The 18,794-nt window shown below is 57.9% G+C and overlaps 2 protein-coding genes across 4 annotated transcripts; both read right to left on the reverse strand.

Moving 5' to 3' along the window:
• Nucleotides 1-4,800: 4,800 nt before the first annotated feature.
• IRF2BP1 (interferon regulatory factor 2 binding protein 1) lies at nt 4,801-7,340 on the reverse strand. The gene has a single exon (XM_045845179.1). The coding sequence runs from the start codon at nt 6,962-6,964 to the stop codon at nt 5,204-5,206; it is 1,761 nt and encodes a 586-aa protein (XP_045701135.1). The 5' UTR covers nt 6,965-7,340; the 3' UTR covers nt 4,801-5,203.
• A 2,708-nt stretch (nt 7,341-10,048) lies between these two features.
• LOC123822968 (Myb related transcription factor, partner of profilin) lies at nt 10,049-18,165 on the reverse strand. 3 transcript variants are annotated; one of them, XM_045845210.1, is made up of 3 exons: nt 18,130-18,165; nt 16,692-17,245; nt 10,049-11,287 (listed from the first exon to the last, which is right to left on the reverse strand). In XM_045845210.1, the coding sequence occupies exons 1-3, from the start codon at nt 18,141-18,143 to the stop codon at nt 10,605-10,607; spliced, it is 1,251 nt and encodes a 416-aa protein (XP_045701166.1). In that variant the 5' UTR covers nt 18,144-18,165; the 3' UTR covers nt 10,049-10,604. The 3 variants fall into 3 exon arrangements, with proteins under 3 accessions (XP_045701166.1, XP_045701168.1, XP_045701167.1); XM_045845212.1 differs by lacking the exon at nt 18,130-18,165 and adding an exon at nt 17,962-18,052 and having other exon boundaries at nt 16,692-17,772; XM_045845211.1 differs by lacking the exon at nt 18,130-18,165 and adding an exon at nt 17,962-18,023.
• Nucleotides 18,166-18,794: the final 629 nt, after the last annotated feature.

Below are 18,794 nucleotides of genomic sequence, written 5' to 3' on the forward strand. Positions count from 1 at the left end.
TGTATCCTGCTGTCATTGTGTCCTAGGGCTTATGACATGTCAACTGTGACATGTCCCTGGTCACTGCGTCAGCGCGTGGTGTTTGCGCCTGTACACCTCTGCGTCGGGGTCAGGCACAGGGTCTCTGCAGCTGTTGCTGTTCGGGTCCCTGTGTGCACGTGGGTGTCACTGTTCTGTCATTTTCCTCTGTGTGCCTGTCCCTGTGTCCTCTGCCTGTCACCGGTGGTGTGTTGTTGCTGTGTCTCTGGGCCTAACAACACGTTTACCTGTCAGTGCGTCCTGCTCTCTGTCACCGTGTGCCTGTCCCTGTGTCTGTCACAGTGTGTCTTTGTCACTGGGCTCATGTGTCTGTTTATGTCTCTAACACTTCGGGTCTGCCTATATCTGTCTCTGTGTGTCACCATGTCTGCCCCTCAATGTGTCACCATCTGTCCAGGTGTCACCGGGTTACTCACCGCCCAGGCCACAGGTGGGTGTGTCAGGGCCACTGGTGCCAGAGCGGGGCCCATCCCATCCCACCCTCTGAGGACCAGGCTGGGCGCCTGTTTGCAAGGCCTGCCCCAGGTAAACACCGAGATCCGGAACCGAGGGCCGCCTCCCACACCCCCGCCCTGCCGCGAGGCCTGCCCTGGGCTGGGCTGGACCGGAGTCCCACAGGCAGTGCCCCCAGACTGGAGACAGGCCCTGGTCCCGTCCCCCCCCCCCACCCCACAGTCACCAGCCTCCCCAAGCCCCAACCTTGGCCCTGCCCTGTCTGTCTGTCTGTCTGCTTCTCTCTCTGTGTGTGCCTCTCTGGGTGTCTGATGGCCTCTCTGTCTCTGTCCTCACTTCCTCTCACCTGGCTTCTCTGTGGCTTTGCCTTTCTCTGGAATGACCCTTGTCTGCGTTCTGCCGCTGTCTCTCTACCTCGAACTTTCCTGTCTTTTCTCAGTGAAGTTTGGTGTCCCCATTTTCCTGCTCTGTCTCTGCATCAGCCCCCTCTCCCTGCAGGTTCTCACTCCAGGGCCCTCTCTGCCTGCCTCTCTCTCTCTCACGCTTTGTAACTTTCCTTCTCTCCTGTCGCCGTGTCCCTCTTGACTCCAGTCTCTCAGTGTCAGCCACAGTGTCTGTGTGTCTCAGGGCCCCCAGCCCCCACAAGATCAGACCTCGGCCACAAGATCATGCCCGGGCCCTTGGGGAAGTGTGGCCCCCAGCCTCCCACCCCCAGCCCGCTGGTGTGTGTGTGTGTGTATATATATATATATATATATATATATATATATATATATATATATATATAAAGATATATATACGTATTATTTATATCTGTACCCGGGGGCAGGAGGGCAGACACTGGGGCCTTTGTGTAGCTGTTGCCCGCTGCCTGCCTGCCCGCCACTCCTCTCCCTTCGTCCCTGCTGCCTGCCCGCCTCCACCCCCCCCGCACAAAAGGTTCCTGTGCGGCCTGCCAGCTTCCTCTGCCTGAGGTGTGAGTGGGCACGCCACGGGTGAGGCGGGCAGGGGAGCCTGGGGTTTTTTTTCCAGCTTCAGGGAAGCTCTCCGGGTGGGGAGGGCTCTGGAAGAAGTGGGACTTCTCAGCTGGGCTACTGTCTGTCTGTGTCTGCTGTCCCTGGGCGTCCCTGGGTCCTTACCTGGCCTATCCCTGGGAACCTGTCTGTCCCTGTAATGCCATTCTGACCTTTTCTCTGTCGGTCTGGGTCTAGTTCACTCGTGTGCTCACTGCCATCGAGCAGATGTGCTAGGTTGTCTGTTCAGCCCTGGACACACAGATAAGCGAGGTGCTTTGCCATTTCTGCCTCATAGGCTCCATCCCTCCTTTCTGTGCTTGAACACCTCTACCCCATTCAAAACTAAATCCAAAGTCCTTACCACCGCCTGCAGGGCCCCCTTGCTCCCTTACTGTCTTTCTAACCTCAGAGCCGCACTGGCCACGCAGTTGCTTCTGGAGCAAGCAGAGCAGGCTCCCACCTCAGGGCCTTTGCACATGCTGTTCTCCCGGGTTCTCCTGACTCACTCCCTCGTCTCCTTCCGTTCTTACTGTCATCTCCTCGGCGAGCCCTTCCCTACTTCCCTTGCTAAGTAGCAACCTCCACCACTCTCTATCCCCTTTCTCTGGCTTTTGTTTCTTCTTCTTAGGACTCCCTGCTCCCCAGCTGTCACATTTTACGGGACTCTCTGTACCTCTCACCTGAACATCAGCTCCACGAGAGCAGGGGCTGCAGTCTGTGCCCTGCTGTGTCCACAGCACTCACCGCAGTGCTCGTCACACAGTGGATGCTGCACAAACATTTATTGAAGGAGAGGAGACAATTAATCTATGCAGCCGTTACACTAGCCCTGTGCGGGGGGCGTTGCTGGGGACAGAGTGGGGACTGAGACACCTGGCCCTGCCCTGGTCGGGCTGACGCTGGCAATCCAGTCCCCAGTGATGATTCAGAATGTGCTGGGTCTGTCACGGCCCAGAAGTGGCACCTGACACAGACTGGGGTGTCAAGGAGGGCTTCCTGGAGGAGGTGTCCCTTGAACTGTGACCTGGAGGAGTAGGCGTTGAGCAGGCCTTTCTGAGGGGACCGCATGACCATGACAGATGGAGCTCGTCCTTCATCGCAGGGCTCCATTCTCTCCCTCTCCTGGAACTGTTAAGTCTGAAGATGTCCTAACTCTCTGGTCATGCCTGTACCTCTTTGATTTCCCAGTCTCTCTCTCTCCTTTGCTCTTTATCCCTCTCCCAACCTCAGTCTCGTCTCCCCCTCCTTCTGTCTCTGTCGTTGTATCTGGATATTTCTTTCTCTTTTCTCAACGTCTGTCTCTCTGTTTCTGCCTCCTCATCCCCCTCACTTCTGAGGGTCCCTTGAGCTCTCCTCTCTCTCTTGATTTCTTTCTTTCAGTGACTGGGTCTCTCTACATCTCCCTCCCCACCTCTGCTGTCCCCCACCTTTCTTTCGGTCTTTTTGGGGTCTTTCTCTCTCTTTTTGGAAGCCTCGTCACTTCCTCATGGATCCCCCCAATAGATCCAGGACCCCTTTCACTCTGGGCCCACCCTGGCATTGGGGGAGGGGGGCTGATCCAGCCCCTCACACCCACACAGGTCAGGTCTTCTGCTCTGTTAATGGTTAACCCAACCTCTATCTAGAATACACACACCGGGCCAGGCTAGGGATGACTCCCCTGCCCCCCACCCACCCACCAGCTGTTCTTAAAGGACCAGGTGTCCTCCACAGCTCTTTAACCCCCGCTGGGGTGGAGGGCTCTGTATTTGAAGTCCTCTGGCCCTGAGGATGGGGGAGGGAGAGTGACCTAGTGCTTGGGTCTGCAGAGCTGTGTCTGGGGCGGCCACAAGACTGCCCAAGAGGGTTGAACAGGCACGTTACACCATCCAGCGACTCGCTTGCCCCAGGCTTATCGCCTGGTGTATTTAATCAGGGGTGGTTTTCCCAGCCCTGCCCAGAGCCCAGGCTGGCAGTGCCAGGGGTGACTGAACACCTGAGACCTGATGGCTGGGGGAGGGGGTGGGACCCCTCAGTCCAAGAACTAGGGTTTTAAAAACTCAAGATGTTGACTCTGGCTGGGGAGCTCAGTTGGTTAGTGTTCTTCCCATACGCCAAGGTTGCAGGTTCGATCCCCGCCCAGTTAGGGCACACACAAGAATCAGCCAATGAATGCATAATTAAGTAGAACAACAAATCGATGTTTCTCTTTCTCTAAAATCAATTAAAAAACAAAACAAAACAAAACTCAAGATGGGGAGGACAAGACCCCTGCCGGGGTCCCCAGTGAATGTGGGTCTGCAAGATGTGTGGGCGGGACCCCTGGGTAACCAAGATGATGGGTCAGAACTGGCGGGGTCTTCCAAATTAGCTGATATGACACCCAGCTGCCGCCCGAGATCTGGAGGAACCTTGGGTCTGGGCGCAGAACAGTGCTGTGCCGTGGCACAACTATCATCCCCCACCCCAGGCCATCATTAGCCTTTGGGTCCGGCATTTCCCCTCCCCAGAGTGGCCACTTCAGGGTCGCAGGGGTGGGGGCTGGGCTCCTGGGGCTGCCCCTCCCCTTAACCCCTGCTCACCCACAGCCGGCTCAGGCCCCGCCCCGTGACATCAGCGAGCAGGAAGTCCTGGTTAATGATCAGTCCACCCGGACAGGTGCGGGACAAGGCCTTGCACTTCAGAGGCAGCCGCAGGTCGGGGGGAGTGCCTTTTACCCTGCCAGTCACGGTGTTCTAGGATGGCCACCGTTGAGGCTGGTCTCCCCAGATGGACGCGAGGTACCCAGTTCGCTTCCTAGGTGTCTGCCTCTGGCATTTTTGCACCAGGAGGCCAGAGGCTGCCAGCACCACCGTGTTTCCAAGGACCCTGTTAGTGTAACCCACAGAGGTGAATCTCCTTTCCTCGGGCACCTTCTAGCAATCGTATTTAATTCTGACTCTGCCCAGCAAGAACTCACTCCCCGTCCCTCCTAGAAATTTTTCTGATGAATCTTCCCCGCCCCTCCCCCCACGGGCGCCAACTCCTCCCTACCTTCTGGGGAGGTACAGGGGATGGACCAGAAAGGAAGCCTAATTCCTGAGCTTGGCCACGGATCCCATGCGACAGCCATCCCCTCTGAGCCTCAGTGCTGACACCTGAAAAAGGGGCTCACCACTAGACCCGTTGACCCTTGGCAGGCGTTTGTAGACAGCCGGCGGGCTCGCCTGAGTCAAGGGCGCCACCTGGAGGAGACAACGCGAGCTCCCCTCCCTGCAGGATCAGCTCGGTCCCGGAGGGGGCGCAGCATCTCACAAACTAAGGGACCAAGAAGAAAAAAACCCCATCTTTCAATTTATTGAAGGAGGAAAAGGGGGCAGGAAAGGGGAGCAATAAAATGCTTTTGCTTCATTTATAAAGAGCGAATTTCCAGGAGGCCCCTTCGAAAGGAGGAAGGAGGCACCTCTCCCCCAACTACCAGCAGCAGCAAAGCCAAGCCAAGGAGGGGAGAGGGAAATTGGAGGGGCCAAGGGACCCCAAACACGCCCTCGCACAGAAGCCACGAGCTTTCTCCCCCCCACCCTTAATGTGTTTACCCCAGGGAACCTGTCTGGGATGAGGGAGGGATTATGTACACAGGTGGGGTGGCACTGGGCTGGGTGGGGGAGGGAATAATTTATCCGCAGCAGCGGTGGGTGACAAGGGGACGGGGGCAGTAGACTTGTAGAAGTGGTGGTCTAGGGGTCTCGCTCTTTCTTAACCTTGATGTCTCCAGCAAGGATGGTGGCGATCTCACCCTGCATGAAAGCCCAGGGGACGGAGGAGCCCACCAGCGGGCACTTGTCTCCACTGGGGCAGTACACCTCACCAGCAGGGCCCTGCGCCTTGATGAACTCTCGCGAGCAGGGAAAGCAGAACTTGTGTCCGGGCACTGAGGGGCACTGGACGAAGTGGGTGTCTTCCAGCCGCTCCCGGCATAGGGTACAGCACAGGGGGGCCCCAGGGGTTGCCCCAGTGCTGCCACCACCCCCGCTAACAGCTTCTGCCCCGGCGGTGGGGCTGACTTCAGCCTCACCATTGCGGGCCACGAGGCGATGCTGGGCTGCAGGCTGGGCTGTGGATGCTGCTGGGCTGGCACCCCCTGCTCGGCCAGGGCCCCCACCCCCACCAGGGTCCTTGGGGGAGTGGCCCAGGGCTTCAGCCACATTCTTCAGGGCAGCAATGGGTGAGGGCACACCAGGGGTCTCGGCAGAGTATGGGCCACCAGGTGCTACCCAGTGTCGCTGCTGCTGCTGCTGCTGCTCCTCGGTGGTCATCTTCCCAGCTGCCTCACCCTCAGGCTCAGGGGATGCTTTGCGACGGCGTGCTGCGGGCGCCAGGTTCCTGGATGGGGCCCTCGGGGGTGGGCCACACAGAGCTGCAGGAGCTGGCTCTGGGTACTGCTGGGGCAGGGCCTCAGCAGGAGCTGGCTCTCGGAAGCTTCGGACACCATCGGTTAGCAGCTCCCCCAGCTGGCGCCATTCCCCTGAGCCGTGTCGGCGTTCGTATTCGAGGTACTTGAAGCCTGATGAGGCCAGTGCCTTGCCCGGCTCCCGCAGAGCATCATGAAACATCTGGCGAGCCACGGCCAGGACTCCTGCATACACGTTGCCAGAACCACAGGGATATTCGGTGAAGAGCTTCAGCTCAAACTCGTAGCCTGGAGGGCGGGCAGTAGCATCAAAGGCGAATACCCGCCCCACCAGTCCGTGATCCTTCTTGAAGCGAACATTGAAGGGGGCGCAGGCAGACAGCGCCAGCAGCTGTTCCCGCACTGCTTTGGGGCGCCCATGCCACTCCTCTGCCCTGCCCCGCATGGCCTCATTCAGTTCTGCCAGACAGTCTGCATTCCTCTGCTGCTTCTCCTTCTCGAAATCAGAGCTGAAGATCGGACGGGCAGGACTCAAGCCGGGTGCCAGCGTCAGACCTCGGCTTCCCAGGCCAGACACTGCAGCTGCCAGTAGCCCGGGGGGCACCAAGCCAGGCATGGAGCCAAGGAGGGCCCTTCTCGCCCCCTCCACCACTGCATCCTCACGGCTCAGCCCATTGGCCAGGCGGGACCCCAGGGTATACTCCAGGGCAGGTGAGGGCAGGGGGAGGCGGCTGGATGATGTGGCCCTGTCATAGCGGTCCTGGCCCGAGACACCGCTGCCAGTCCCCGAAGGCTGCGGCTGTGCCTGCGGAGGTGGCAGCTGGGGCCCCTGTGCAGTAGCAGCAGCCAGGTCCTTGGTGGCCTGATGTTTGAGGGCCGGGGGTCCCGGCGAGCGGCCCTCGGGGAGCACGTGGCTGCGTTTGAGCTGGCGGGCAGCGTCGATGAGCAGCTCGATGCGATCCGCGCCCTCAAAGTTCACGCATCCGCGGCACACGGCCTCACTGAAGTCCCATACCATGGCCCACGGCATCTTGGGCAGATCACACAGGTAGCACCACTGGCGGCGGGACGCCTGCACCGACGCCATGGCCCCTGCGCGCGCGCCGAAAAGCCCCCGCGTTTCACCCGCCGCCGACGTTCGATTCGCACCGTCGATGTTCGATTTGTGTCTCTAGGAAAGCGCGAGCCACAGTCGGGCCTCCGGCTCGGCCTCCCGCGGATCCAGGCCCGGCCCCCCTTCCCCGCCCCCTGGGCCCTAAGCCTTTTTCCTCACTCCCGCCTCCTTGAAAAGGAAGGCAGATGCACGTCGGCGCCCCCGCCCGGTCCAGGCTCCGAGCCGAGGCGCACAGCTCGGGGCCGGCGATGGGCAGCGGGCGCCGCCGCCTCGGGATCCCGCCGCTCCCGCCGCCACCACTGCAACGGCCACCGCCGCCTCCACCTCCTTCTGCCCCAGAGGCCGCTTCGCAGGGAAAGTTACATAACGTGCCGGCAAAGCCTTCTGGGAAATGTAGTCCCGCCGGGGTCGGTTCTTAAAGGGGACCGCAGGCGGCTGGGGTGTTGGAGGGAACTCTCAGCTTCTCTTCCGCACAGCTCTCACCACTACTTGCGAAGGGCAGGGAGTTCAGCGCGCTCGGAGGAGCTCACGCACTAGAGTTGCGAGGAGGATGTGATACGAATGGTCAGAGCAATAAAAAATTCAGAAACTGTAGGGGGCGGACATGATTCCGGGTGTCCAATTTCTGCTCCGACTTGCTGTGCAGCTTTAGGCGAAAGTCTTGCCCTCTCTGAAACTCAGTTCTCCGCCCATCAAAGGTAAGCCAATGATCAGTTAAGAAGGCAGGCGCTCCTGGGGCGGGGCGGAGGGGCCCTGATTGGATGGTTTCTGGGTAAGGGACGGGAAGTTGGCAATTTGATGGTGGGGGTGCGGGGGGAGGTTGTCCACTTGGTACTTTGTTTTCCCTAGAATCCTGTGTATCAAGCCTCTGACCCGGACCGGCAACAGCCGGACAAAAGAGAGGACTGAAGGCCTCTGCCTCAGTTGCCTTATCTGCTGGAGTTGTAAGCGCCCTTCAACTCTGTTGCAGCTCTGCCGGCGCGCTTTGGTCTTCAAAGGGTTACACTGTCAATTTCTCCGCCCGCCCCCAGCTTCACTACAATTCCCAAAATGCTCTGCGGGGCGGACAAACTGACGCACTTCCGCTGTCTGGGAGGTCTGGTGTGGGGGGGTTCTTCCCGATTCCCGCTGCCTGTCCTACCCCCACCCTCCCCTCGCCGTCAATTTTTGGGGGCTCTTTCCGTGTTTTCGGAGCACGAAGTTGAGGGGATCTTCGCATTCTGCTGCTCTCTAGCTTGGGGGAAGGAGGCCAGATATGGCGAGCAAGAATTGGCGGGGATCGTTTCTGGGGAGAGAAGCGCCAGACCACCCTTCTAATACCTTGAGTGCTTACTGTCCATAGGCCCCACTGGGCCCTGGGGACCCCTATGTGTTTTCTTCCTGGTCGGGTACAGTGCTAGGCCAGCTGGCGTGGAAGCTAGAGCGGGCAGACCGGTCTCCGAGTTCTAATTCACATTGGCCTTTTCCCAAGCCTGGGTTTGTGTTAAGGACGCAAAAATATTTGAATGTTTTGCCAGAGTTGAATTCATGTTTTTGAAACAAATGAGGGGCTGTCTGCCCCTTTCCTCATCCGACTGAAACCCTAGCACAGGGGTGTCAAACTCATTTTCACCAGGGGCCACATCAGCCTCCCGGTGCCTTCAAAGGGCCGAATGTAATTTTAGGACTGTGTAAATGTAACCACTTCTTAACTGGGGGCAAGGAGCTCTGTGCCGCCAGACAGAAACAAGGTGCTGGGTGATAAAACAAGGTGGAGGGCTGGATCCTGCCCTTGGGCATTGTGTTTGCCACCTGTGCTCTAGCCTAACAGCTCTGATTTAGTTACCCACCTGTATTATTTTTCTTAAAATGGACTCCTTTGAAAAAGACCACTTGTGGCCTCATCCTAAGTAATGCCATGTGCACAATCATGGGTTCTATGTACTAGCTGTGTTTTTGTGTAAGTCAAAGAGTGCATATAGAACCCTTGGAAAGACCATTCATGTATCACTGAAAATTGCCTTTAGGTAATTTTCTAGTCAACTCTAGTGGGACTCAGGAGTTCTGGCCAGATGCCAGCTTGAAGCAGACAGGGATTGGCACTGGACAAGTTCAAGGCAAGTTTCTAAAGTATTCAGGGAAAAAAAATGAGGACCCCTAGAGGCTGCTTTTCACTGGGTCTGTTTGGGTTTCGGTACAAACATGCATATACATGCTAAGCAGGGTGCCTGGCCCAGAAATGAGGCACTGTGGATGAAGTTTTTAAGCTGCTCATCGTCTCAGATACCACCCCTCTTCAGCTTTGGGAAGTGCTGAGGATGCAGTAGTGACTGAGATTGGCCAGGCCTCGCCCTGACGGGGCTCAGCCTGGCAGGTGTTCGATTTAAATGTACTCAAGTTATTACTTCACTGCGTTTTTTTGTTAACTGCTTGGGGAGGGGGCACCAGGAAAGGCTTTCCCGAGGAGGGAATACCTGAGCTGAGGCCTGCAAGGTAAATAGAATGTAGTTTAGGCAGTACAGACTCCTAAATAAAAAAGATGCCTCTTTCACAGATGAGGAAAACAGAGTCCCGTGGATACACACGTGGCTGGGGCAACACCAGGGGTTGGGCCAGGTTTGACTGAGGCCGGGTGGTGGCTGTTCCCTCCTTTGCTCCAGGCTCTGCAGCAGGTTTGGGAGTAAAAAAACCAGCCCCTGCCTTAATGAGCTACAGAGGAAATGTGGCTTAAAATAAAAGGCATGTTCATTTGGGGACACTACAAAAAAGAACCAGAGGACACAGAAAGAGAACCTAAGACACACACTCAACCTAGCCCCGGGAGAGAATGCAGCATGTTCTCCTGGAGGAGGCGGCAATCTGGTGGTACCTGAAGGGTGACTACATAGGAATGAGATTTGAACATGGGGCCCTGATGGCTTAAAAATAAAAATAAAAAAAGCTCCAGCCCCCTCCACCTTCAAGGGGGTATCATCTGCCCACAGGGGGCAGGGCAGGTATAGGTGCTGGAATCCCAGGCCTGTCTCAGCCAGAGCCTCGAGTAATTGTATTAAAAATAAGTTTATTGATTATCTTGTCACCACTGAGAAGAAAGGAGGGCGCTGAGCTCTGGAGGTCAGACTGCAGTGGGAGGCAGAAGGCCCCACCTGTGCCTCCCCAGTGAGAACTCGCCCCCTCTCCCTCATTGTTGCCCACATTCTGATTTGTCTTGCAACCCCCACTCCCTCCGAAGTCTGGATCAGGGGTGTGGGGAGGCCTCAACACAGCTCAACTCTCTTCAAGTCTAGACCAGGAGTGGTTAGGGAAAGGGGTGTGTGCAGACCCGCGAGGTTCCCTCTGCAGCCCGCCAAGGGCAGTAATAAATAACATCAGATTGATGGCTTAGAAGTCAGGGTCAAGGGAAGCAGCCAGGCAGACAGCGCTGTACTGGAGAAAGGGTTGGAGGGCCCATCAGCGAGGCCCCCCTCGAATCAGGCACTAACTAGTACAAGGAGTGGGGTGCTCGCGTCCCCGCAGCCGGGAGCCAGGGTGCAGCTGGCGCAGGGAAGGTGCACGGCCCTCCTCTGCTGGGCAAAGCTGGGCGCGGAGGTGCAGGCAGAAAGAGCGGAGACAAGCTCGAACCCAGTGGCAGGTTTCACGGAGATTTCCATCGCCCCCGCCTCTTCCGTGTGGGGAAACCTTTCCTCCTCTTGTGTGGGGGGGAGTCATGGGAAGGAAGTGGGGCTGCAGGGGGCCGGGGGGCCCCTTCCTCACTTCTAGGAGCGATGATCACCCCCCTGGCTGCCACCACAGCCCGGTCCATGACAGCAGCCACCACAGACACGGGCTCTGGGGTGATCTCCACCTTGGGGGTGGGTGGGGGCAGGACAGGCCTAGGGGGTGGGGGTGGGGGCAGAGGGTCAACTGGGGTTCCAGGCAGGAGGGGCAGCAGGGCACTCAGGGCCTCACTCAGTTTGGTCAGTCCCTGCCGCAGGGTGCCAGCTAGCTCCCTGATGGCATTGGCAGTCTCCTGCTGAGCCCGCAGGAAGTCCAGGGAGGGGTCTGGGCCGGAGAGCACCGGCAGAGGTGGTGGAGGGGGCAGAGGGCTGGGGGGCGAAGGTGCAGCTTGGACCTGCTGCGGTGGTGGGGGTAGTGGAGGTGGAGGGGCTGGGGGTGGTGGAGACAGAGCCAGACGGGGCAGCTGGACGGTCTGCAGGGCTGGAAGGGGCGAGGACTCACGCTCCTTGGGCGGGGGGCAGCCCCCTTCCTGGGGATTGCAGGAGGGCCGGGCCCAAGGCTCTGGGCTGCTGGAGCCCCCCTTGCTGTGGGCTGGTGTATCTGTGGAGAGAGAGATGTAGGTAAGGCGTGTGGGACCCTGCAATGCTGTCTGGATTTCCCCTTTCTACCTCCCACCCACCTCAGCCTGAGCCACGTTTTTAAAGCTTAAGTTCGATCATGTCTTACAACAGAAGCTCTTGTAGCCAGAGGAGAGACTCAATACATTTAACAGGAACTGGGTGGCCTATGCCAGCCTTAGTGGGAACAGGGTCCTGGAGGTGCCCAGCTGAGCCAGGCAGAGCCAACATTCTAGAAGGCTCTGAAGCATCTGGATACTCGGCCCCACCCATACCTCTCAGGCCTCCTTGCCGGGTCCTGGGGAGGTAGAGAAGGCCGGGGAGAGAGATGTGGTGGCTGGAGCAGCAGGGGGCACTTCTGGAGGCTGGAGCAGGGGCTGTCTCCTGCCAGGACGACAGGATTGCAGCCTCAGCTCTGGTCTGTACCCCTTCAGCCCCAGGCTTGCTGGGCATCCTTGCTCTCCTCTCACCTGGGACCTCACTCGTGCTCATGAACTTGAACACCGTCCATCCGCCTGCAGAGGTGCGCAGACTTCCAGGCCCAGCCTGAGCCTCTCCCTCCAGCTGTGTTCCTCTAACAAGGCCTCACGCTCACGTGCCCACAGCTGAGCTCCGGGTCCTCCCCAGACCTGACTCTGCCCCCGCAGCCGCCCCTTTGCGGCGGACGGCAGCTCAGTCCTTCCAACTGCGATGGCCGAAAAGTTTCACTATTTTCCTCTCCCAGGACCCCATCCATGTCCAAACACCATGGGCTCTGCCTTCAAACGAATCTAACGTCCAGCCACTTCTGTCCGCCTCCATGGCTCCCCACCCTGGTCCAACCATCATCTCCCACCTAGACTGAGGCAGCCGCCTCCCCACTGAGCTCCCTGCTTCCAGCCCTGTCCCTTCCAGTTTGTTCCCCATGAGAGCCTCAAGGGTTCAGCTAAAATACAGGCCAGTCACGCTACAGGAAAGCAGGTCACAGAGGACTCCATGTCACATGATCCATTTATGTGACAGGTCCAAACTAGGCAAATCTACAAAGATGGAAAGTAGATTAGTGATTGCCTAGGGCTGGGTGGAGATGGCGGGGCAGGAGTAAGGCCAAGAGGGTGAGGGCCAAGAGGTGTGGGCTTTCTTCTTGGAGTGATGAAAATGATCTGAAATTGACCACTGTGGTGGTTGCAGGCTGTGAACACACTAAAAGCCACTGAATTGGAGGCGTGAAACGGGCAGGCTGCATGGTATGGGAATTCTAGCTTAGTGAAGGCATTCACCAGCTCAAGTCAGCTGTTGTCTCTCTCCACTCAGCCTTCCTCTGGCTCGCATCTCACTCAGCAAGAGCAAAGTTCTCAGAGACCCCCAAGGTTCTGCACGATCTGCGCCCACTGCCTCCCAGACCCCATCTCCCTCCCTGCTCTCTCCCTTTATCTTACTCACTTGGTTCCACCATTGTGCTCGTCTTACTGGCCCTCAAACACACTGAGGTGCTCCTGCCTCAGGGACTTTGCATTCACTACTCGCTTGGCCTGGCAAGGTCTTTGCCGACACCTGCCTGCTGTCTTTTGGCCTCACCTCCTCAGGCCTCTGCTCAAAGGTGGCCTCCCTGTGAGGGCCTTCCTTCAGCCCCTGTCTTAAGTAGCTTCCACCCCTGTCCTTTACCCTACCTGATCTTTTTTAAAATCCTCACCCAAGGATATGTTTTTATTGATTTTTTTAGAGAGAGAGGAGGGGAGACATCCATGTGAGAGAGAAACATGGATTGGTTGCCTCCCATATGCGCCCTGACCAGGAATCGAACCTGCAGCCTTCTGGTGCATGGGACGATGCTCCAGTCAACTGAGCCCCCTGGCCAGGGCCCCCCCAATCTATCGCACTGATCTTCACCTGACATGGGACCACTCTGTGTATGTTATCTGTCCGCTCTTGATGTCAGCGCCGTCATGCCAGGCTTCGGTCTATTCACTGCTCTTTGCCCAGCACTTTGAACAATGTCCGGCACAGAATTTTTGGTTTTAGTGGGAGAACTGTGGCTCCCAGGGAGTCAGCACGGATGGGGCCAGCAGGCCCCAGGCCCTGGCAACAACCCTCCCAAAGCTCCCTAGCACCCACAGAGGACAGTCTAGCATCTCCTCGGGGCGACTCCTTGCCTCGGGGCCAGTGCACAGCCTGCCCCCCCCCCTGCATCACCCCCACTCCCTGCACCGCCCCTTGGCCAGCTCTAGCATTTCTCCCTCAGGAAAGCCTCCTTCCTGGTCCTAGGTCACAGCAGAGCCCCCGCTTTTCTCTGTCAATGCTAGCCAGCCCCCTGCAGCCCTGAGTGCTGGGGGTCCGGGCTCTCTGGGCCATGCAGGCGGGAGAGGGAGGGGAGGCCGGGAGTTAGACGATGACCACAGCTGACAGTTGTCCCACACTTTCCTGGCCAGGCCCTGGGCAAAGCCACTGAGCACTCCTGTGTTACTTCCCAGAGTCCTCTTAGACATCCTCTGAGGTAGACTGCTGTCACTATCCCCCCTCCTTACAGAGAAGGTGGCTGAGGCCCAGAGAGGTGTCACAGAGCTGGCGAGTGGCCGAAGAGGTACTTGAACCCAGGCAGGCTCCTGAGCCCACACTTTTAACCACTCCCTGGGCAGGGGCTGTGGGCCAGAGGGCAGCGAGTCTCACTCATAAGGGGCCTGGGAACTGCTGTCACTTGGAACTGTGGCTTCTCTGTCTACTGAGTAAAAGGAACAGAAAGGGGCCTGCTCTCCACGTCCACAGGGGTCATGGGGTCATGGAAGGGTCATCACACGTTACAATCACATTTATTTGTAAACTTTGAGCCTCAGGATGCGTGTGAGTGCCTGGGACCAAGGGACCCGATGACAGACCACCTTCCTGAGGGCCATTACTAGGAGCCAGTCACTGAGTCGACTCGTCATCGGCCTTCATGCCTGACACGCAGTAAACCCTGTGTCATTACTGTCATTGTTCTTTCAGAGAGAACCAGTCCCTCCAATGTCAACAAGCAGATCTCAGGCTGCCCCCGGCTGCTCAGCCCTCTTTTATGAGTTTTCCACAGTGGGTATCCTGTGTGATATTCTCATCAAGGATGCTTGAAGTACATTCCTGCCTCAGGGCCTTTGCACCTGCTGCTCCCTCTAGCTGGAGGGAGTGCTCTTTCCTCCAATGTACACCCACTTGGCTCAATCCCTTTATTCAGGCCTCTGCTCAAATCTCAGCTCCACAGAGAGGCAGCCGCTGCTACACTCTGCCTGGAGCAGCCCTCCTTCCACCACTGAACATACTCTTAACGCTTCCTTTGTCTTCTTAGTTATCGCTTCCTGCACATGATCTGCTTTGGGTTCCTTGTTTCTGGTCTGTCTCCCGTAATCAGAATGTCAGCTTCATAGGAGAAGGAAAATGGTCTTTCTGCACTGCATTCCCAGCATCTACAACACTGCCTGCCTCCTCAGAGGGGCTCGGTCACTCTCTGTGGGGTGAATGAAAGAATACAGGGTGTGAAAAAGTGAGTCTGCCGTGTCCGCTCCAGTTCCACGGGGCCCTGTCACAGAAAGGCTGAGGTCTGAGTCACTCTGAGAACAACTGTTCTAAGTGACCATGTCTCTCTCCTGCTTAGACACTTTCATGACCTCCAAATGCCCTCAAGATAAAGTCCAAAGTCTGACCTCCACTTACAAACTATGTGTGACCTCGTTCTGGCGTGCTCATTAACTTTCAGTCCATATTAATTGTTGTTATTGCCTGGCAACCCAGCCCAACAGTTAAGCGAATGGACTGTGAGTTGGACACAGCCTGTGCTCCAGTTTGGTTCTTTTCTTTTCTTTATTTGAGAGAGAGAGAGAGAGAGAGAGAGAGAGAGAGAGAGAGAGACTGATTTGTTGTTCCACTTATGTGTGCATTCATTGGTTGATTCTTACATCTGCCCTGACTGGGGATTGAACCCATGACCTTAGCTTATCAGGATGATACTCTAACAACTGAGCATCCTGCCAGGGCTATATTCCCATTTCAACTCTACTACTTACTTGCTGTGTGATGTTGGGCGAGTGAATGAACCTCTCTGAGTCACATGATCCAGAATTGTTTTGTTTGATCATGTCCCTCCCTTTCTCAAAACCCTTCAGTGTCTCCCCTCAGCACTTACATATGACTGACAGCCACACTCCTCACCTCAGCCTACAGGCCCTGCAGGGCCTGGTCTCAAACCTCATCTCCAAATGTTTCTTTTCTTCAGGCTTTCCACTCTCCTTCTCCTCCTCTTGTCTCCTCAGCCAATAAACTTCAGTTTTCTCAACTGATCAAACTTTCTTGCTTCCAAGCCACTGCACATGCTAGTCCTTCTATCAGGAGCACTTTCCCAGCTCTTCATCCTTCCTCTGTGTCTGAACTCTGATTTCTCCTCCTCCAGGAAGCCCTCCTTGACCTCCCAGGCCGGGTCAGCTGCCCGCTCTGAGTCATCACCATCCATGTATGCATCTGCCTTTCCCAATGGAGTGGGAGCCCCCGGAGGGCAGGGCTGTGGCATCTCAGTCACAGACAGAAACCCTGAGGTCTGATTTACACTAAGAATAAGGGCCCAGCTGATTGTATTTCTCTCTCTTGCTTAACACACTCTCATGACTCCCCAATGCCCTCAAGATAAAGTCCAAAGTCTGACCTTCAGTGTGTCCCCAACACCACCCAGCACAGGGCAGGTGCCTGGGGAACAGCTGCAGAAGGAATAATAATCCAGGGTCAAGGCTAAGTGGGAAGTCTTATATTCAGCTCCCTACACAGCCTCTACTCCGGCCAGGACCTCAGGAAAGTTACCAAACCTCTGTGAGACTTTGGTTTGTGAAATGGTGAAACAGTTCCTACCTCACAGCACTGGCAGTCATATCCAGATCTAACAGTGCGTGTTCAGGAGGCCGTATACTAAGCAATTTGTGCATATTAATTCATTTCATCTTCATAGCAACCTTTACATGGGGACTGCTTTTCATCTCCATTTGACAGATGCAGAAACCGAGCTGCAGTAACTTGGCCAAAATGACACAGCTGAGAGGCAAAGTTGTGCCTGGGGCGAGGCTGCCTCCAGAGTCACTGCCCTACAAGGTATTTAGTGAATGTGGCCAGAGCCGATGACCCTCGTCCCACCCAGCCAGGGGTGGATTGTGGGGCCAGGCCTCCTGGGTCTGGATTCTGTTCCTGACTCTGGTAGGCACTAGCTATGAGACCCGAGGCTAGTCATCCCACCGTTCTGAGCCTCAGTTTCCCCATGCTTAAAATTGGGATAACAGCATCCACCTCACAGGGTCGTGGTGAGAATTTGATGAGCTGCCCAAAAGGCTCGGACCAGTCCCAGACACACAGCAGACCTTCTGACTGTTTGCTCTTGCTAAGTTGGTGGTGAAGGAACTCACCTGCCCGTCGGTCTTCCCTGCGGTCCTCGGACAGCACATAGCGTTGGGTGCAAGCGCTTGGGGCCGGTGGCTGTGAGGAGGCGGCCGCGGGGGGCTGCTCGGCCCCTGCACCAGCTCCTGGCCCCGCCACCCCCGGCCCGAGGATGGCAAAAATGGTCTCCTCCTCAGCGGAGAAGGCGTCTTCGGCGGCAGGCCCAGCACCCTGCGTGGAGTGCGGCACGCGGGCCAGCTTCTCCTTGGTGCGGCGCTTGAAGTCGTTCCAGCGCTTCTGCACCTCCTGGCCAGTGCGCTTCCAGCTGGTGATGCCGTTGATCTTGGCCGCGATGCCGTCCCACACACGCCGCCGCTCCGCCACACTCACCCGACGGCTCTGCGCGCCGTAGAGCTGCGGGTAGTGGGCGCGCACCTCCCGGATCAGGATCTGGTTCTCTTCGAAGGAGAAGCGCGGCTTGCGCAGCCGGGTGGTCTCTTCCGCTTCGCCCGCCGCCGCCGCCGAGGCCATGGCGCCCCCCGACGCCGCCGTCCGGCTGCCTGGGGCATGGGGGGCGCCGGCGCTGCGGGCACAGGGCACACTGTGCTGGAGGGGGCTCCGCGTCCTGCGCCGCCAGCCCCACCCCGGCCGCTGCGACACTGGCTCTTAAGTCCCCGGGCGGATGGGGGGCGACGGGCCGTGGGGGACAGTCAAAGTGCCTAATAATGACTGACATCGTTGAGTGATCCTCTCGTGCCCGTGCGGCGCAGAGTGCCGAGCCGAGGAGTACATGGAAATTGGGGGAGGGTCTGAAGGGGTGCAGGGAAAGGAGAAAAAGCGGAAGAGGGGGTGTCTGCAGGAATTAGAGGAGAATGGGGGCACAGGGGAAATGGAAGGCGAATGGGGGTGTCTCGTAGGTCGAAGACGCGTGGGGGTGATGGGGCGAGAGATGCAGAAGGGGAGACGCAGCAAGGCGGGGGAGCCGTGGAGCAGAGGAGCGCTCCGGGGGTTCCGGGCCGATGGGACGTCTGTAATACCGCTACGAGACGGGGTCCTCGGAGGGGATGTACGGGCATAATGGTGAGTTGGGACTCCCAGGCAGTGGAGGAGCTGGGACGGTGAAATATTAGGAATTAGGGTCTGCAGGGATTGCAGGGGCTCTGGCGATTGCCAGACATTCAGGGGAGCTCTGGGGGAAATGGGGGTCTGGGGTTAGGAGGGGACACGGAGGCCCGGGGGGACTCCTGGAAGAGTGAGGGTCGCGGGGGGTGGGACCGAGTCGGGCCGCGGGTCACTCACCGGCGCCGCCGCAGCCCCCGCCTGCCCGTCGGTCAAGGCTCGGGCTTCTGCGGCCTCTTCCCTCTCCCCCGCCTCTCTCGGTCCCCCCACCTCTGGACCCCGCCTCCCGCGGCCGGGAGAGCCATGGCGCAGGCGCACCTAGGGCCAGTCGGTCCCCAACGCCCTTACCGCCTGGGTTTCATGCCTTCCCCCGGCCTCCGCCAGCGGGCCGCAGCCCCCAGATGCCATAGCGGCGCACGCGCAAAACCCTGTCTCACGCATGCGCGCCCCTCGCCTCGAGTCGTGGTACCCAAGTCTACTTCCCCGCGCAGGCGTGGCAATCCTTGGAGGAGGCGGGAGAGGTGATGGTTGAGAGCGTTGGGACCATGCGGCATCCCCGCCTTTCCGACAGCCTTTCAGCCCACCCGCGAGATTATTCTGCCTGTGTCTTTCCCTCTTGGAGAAAGGGGAGGGAGGCGGCGCTGGAGGGATGCGCTTGGCTTCATGACAACTGCGTGGCGCGATGCGGGGTTGAGGGGGTTGCCGTAAGAAAATCGAGCTGTCGCCCCCTTATAGCCGACCGTGCACGGGACTGCTTGGGATTTGCTAACCACCGATTACCCGTAGGGGCGGGGCACACTGGGGATATTCTGCCCCAGGCGGGCGCAGTAACTATGGCAACGCATAAATATTCCCACCTTTCCTGGGGGCCCCCCCTGTCCACACCTTTACATGCGAGGCACGGGAAGGGAGATCTGAGTGAGAGCGTCTTGGGTAGGGCGGGTAATCCTGGTGAGGTCATGACTTCGAGCCACTGCGTGGAGGCAGGAGTGAATCTAGAACACGGGCTGGGT

This window comes from Phyllostomus hastatus, unplaced genomic scaffold (genome assembly GCF_019186645.2).
Source record: "Phyllostomus hastatus isolate PE091 unplaced genomic scaffold, TTU_PhHast_1.1 phas_contig_468, whole genome shotgun sequence".
Lineage (NCBI taxonomy): Eukaryota > Metazoa > Chordata > Mammalia > Chiroptera > Phyllostomidae > Phyllostomus > Phyllostomus hastatus.

Excerpts from the sequence above, each read along its gene's own strand:
- IRF2BP1 (XM_045845179.1), bottom strand. The coding sequence starts at position 6,964 with ATGGCGTCGGTGCAGGCGTCCCGCCGCCAGTGGTGCTACCTGTGTGAT.
- LOC123822968 (XM_045845210.1), bottom strand. Across the intron at positions 11,288-16,691 it reads CAGGGAAGACCGACGGGCAG|ATACACCAGCCCACAGCAAG; the intron begins GTGAGTTCCTTC and ends CTCTCTCCACAG.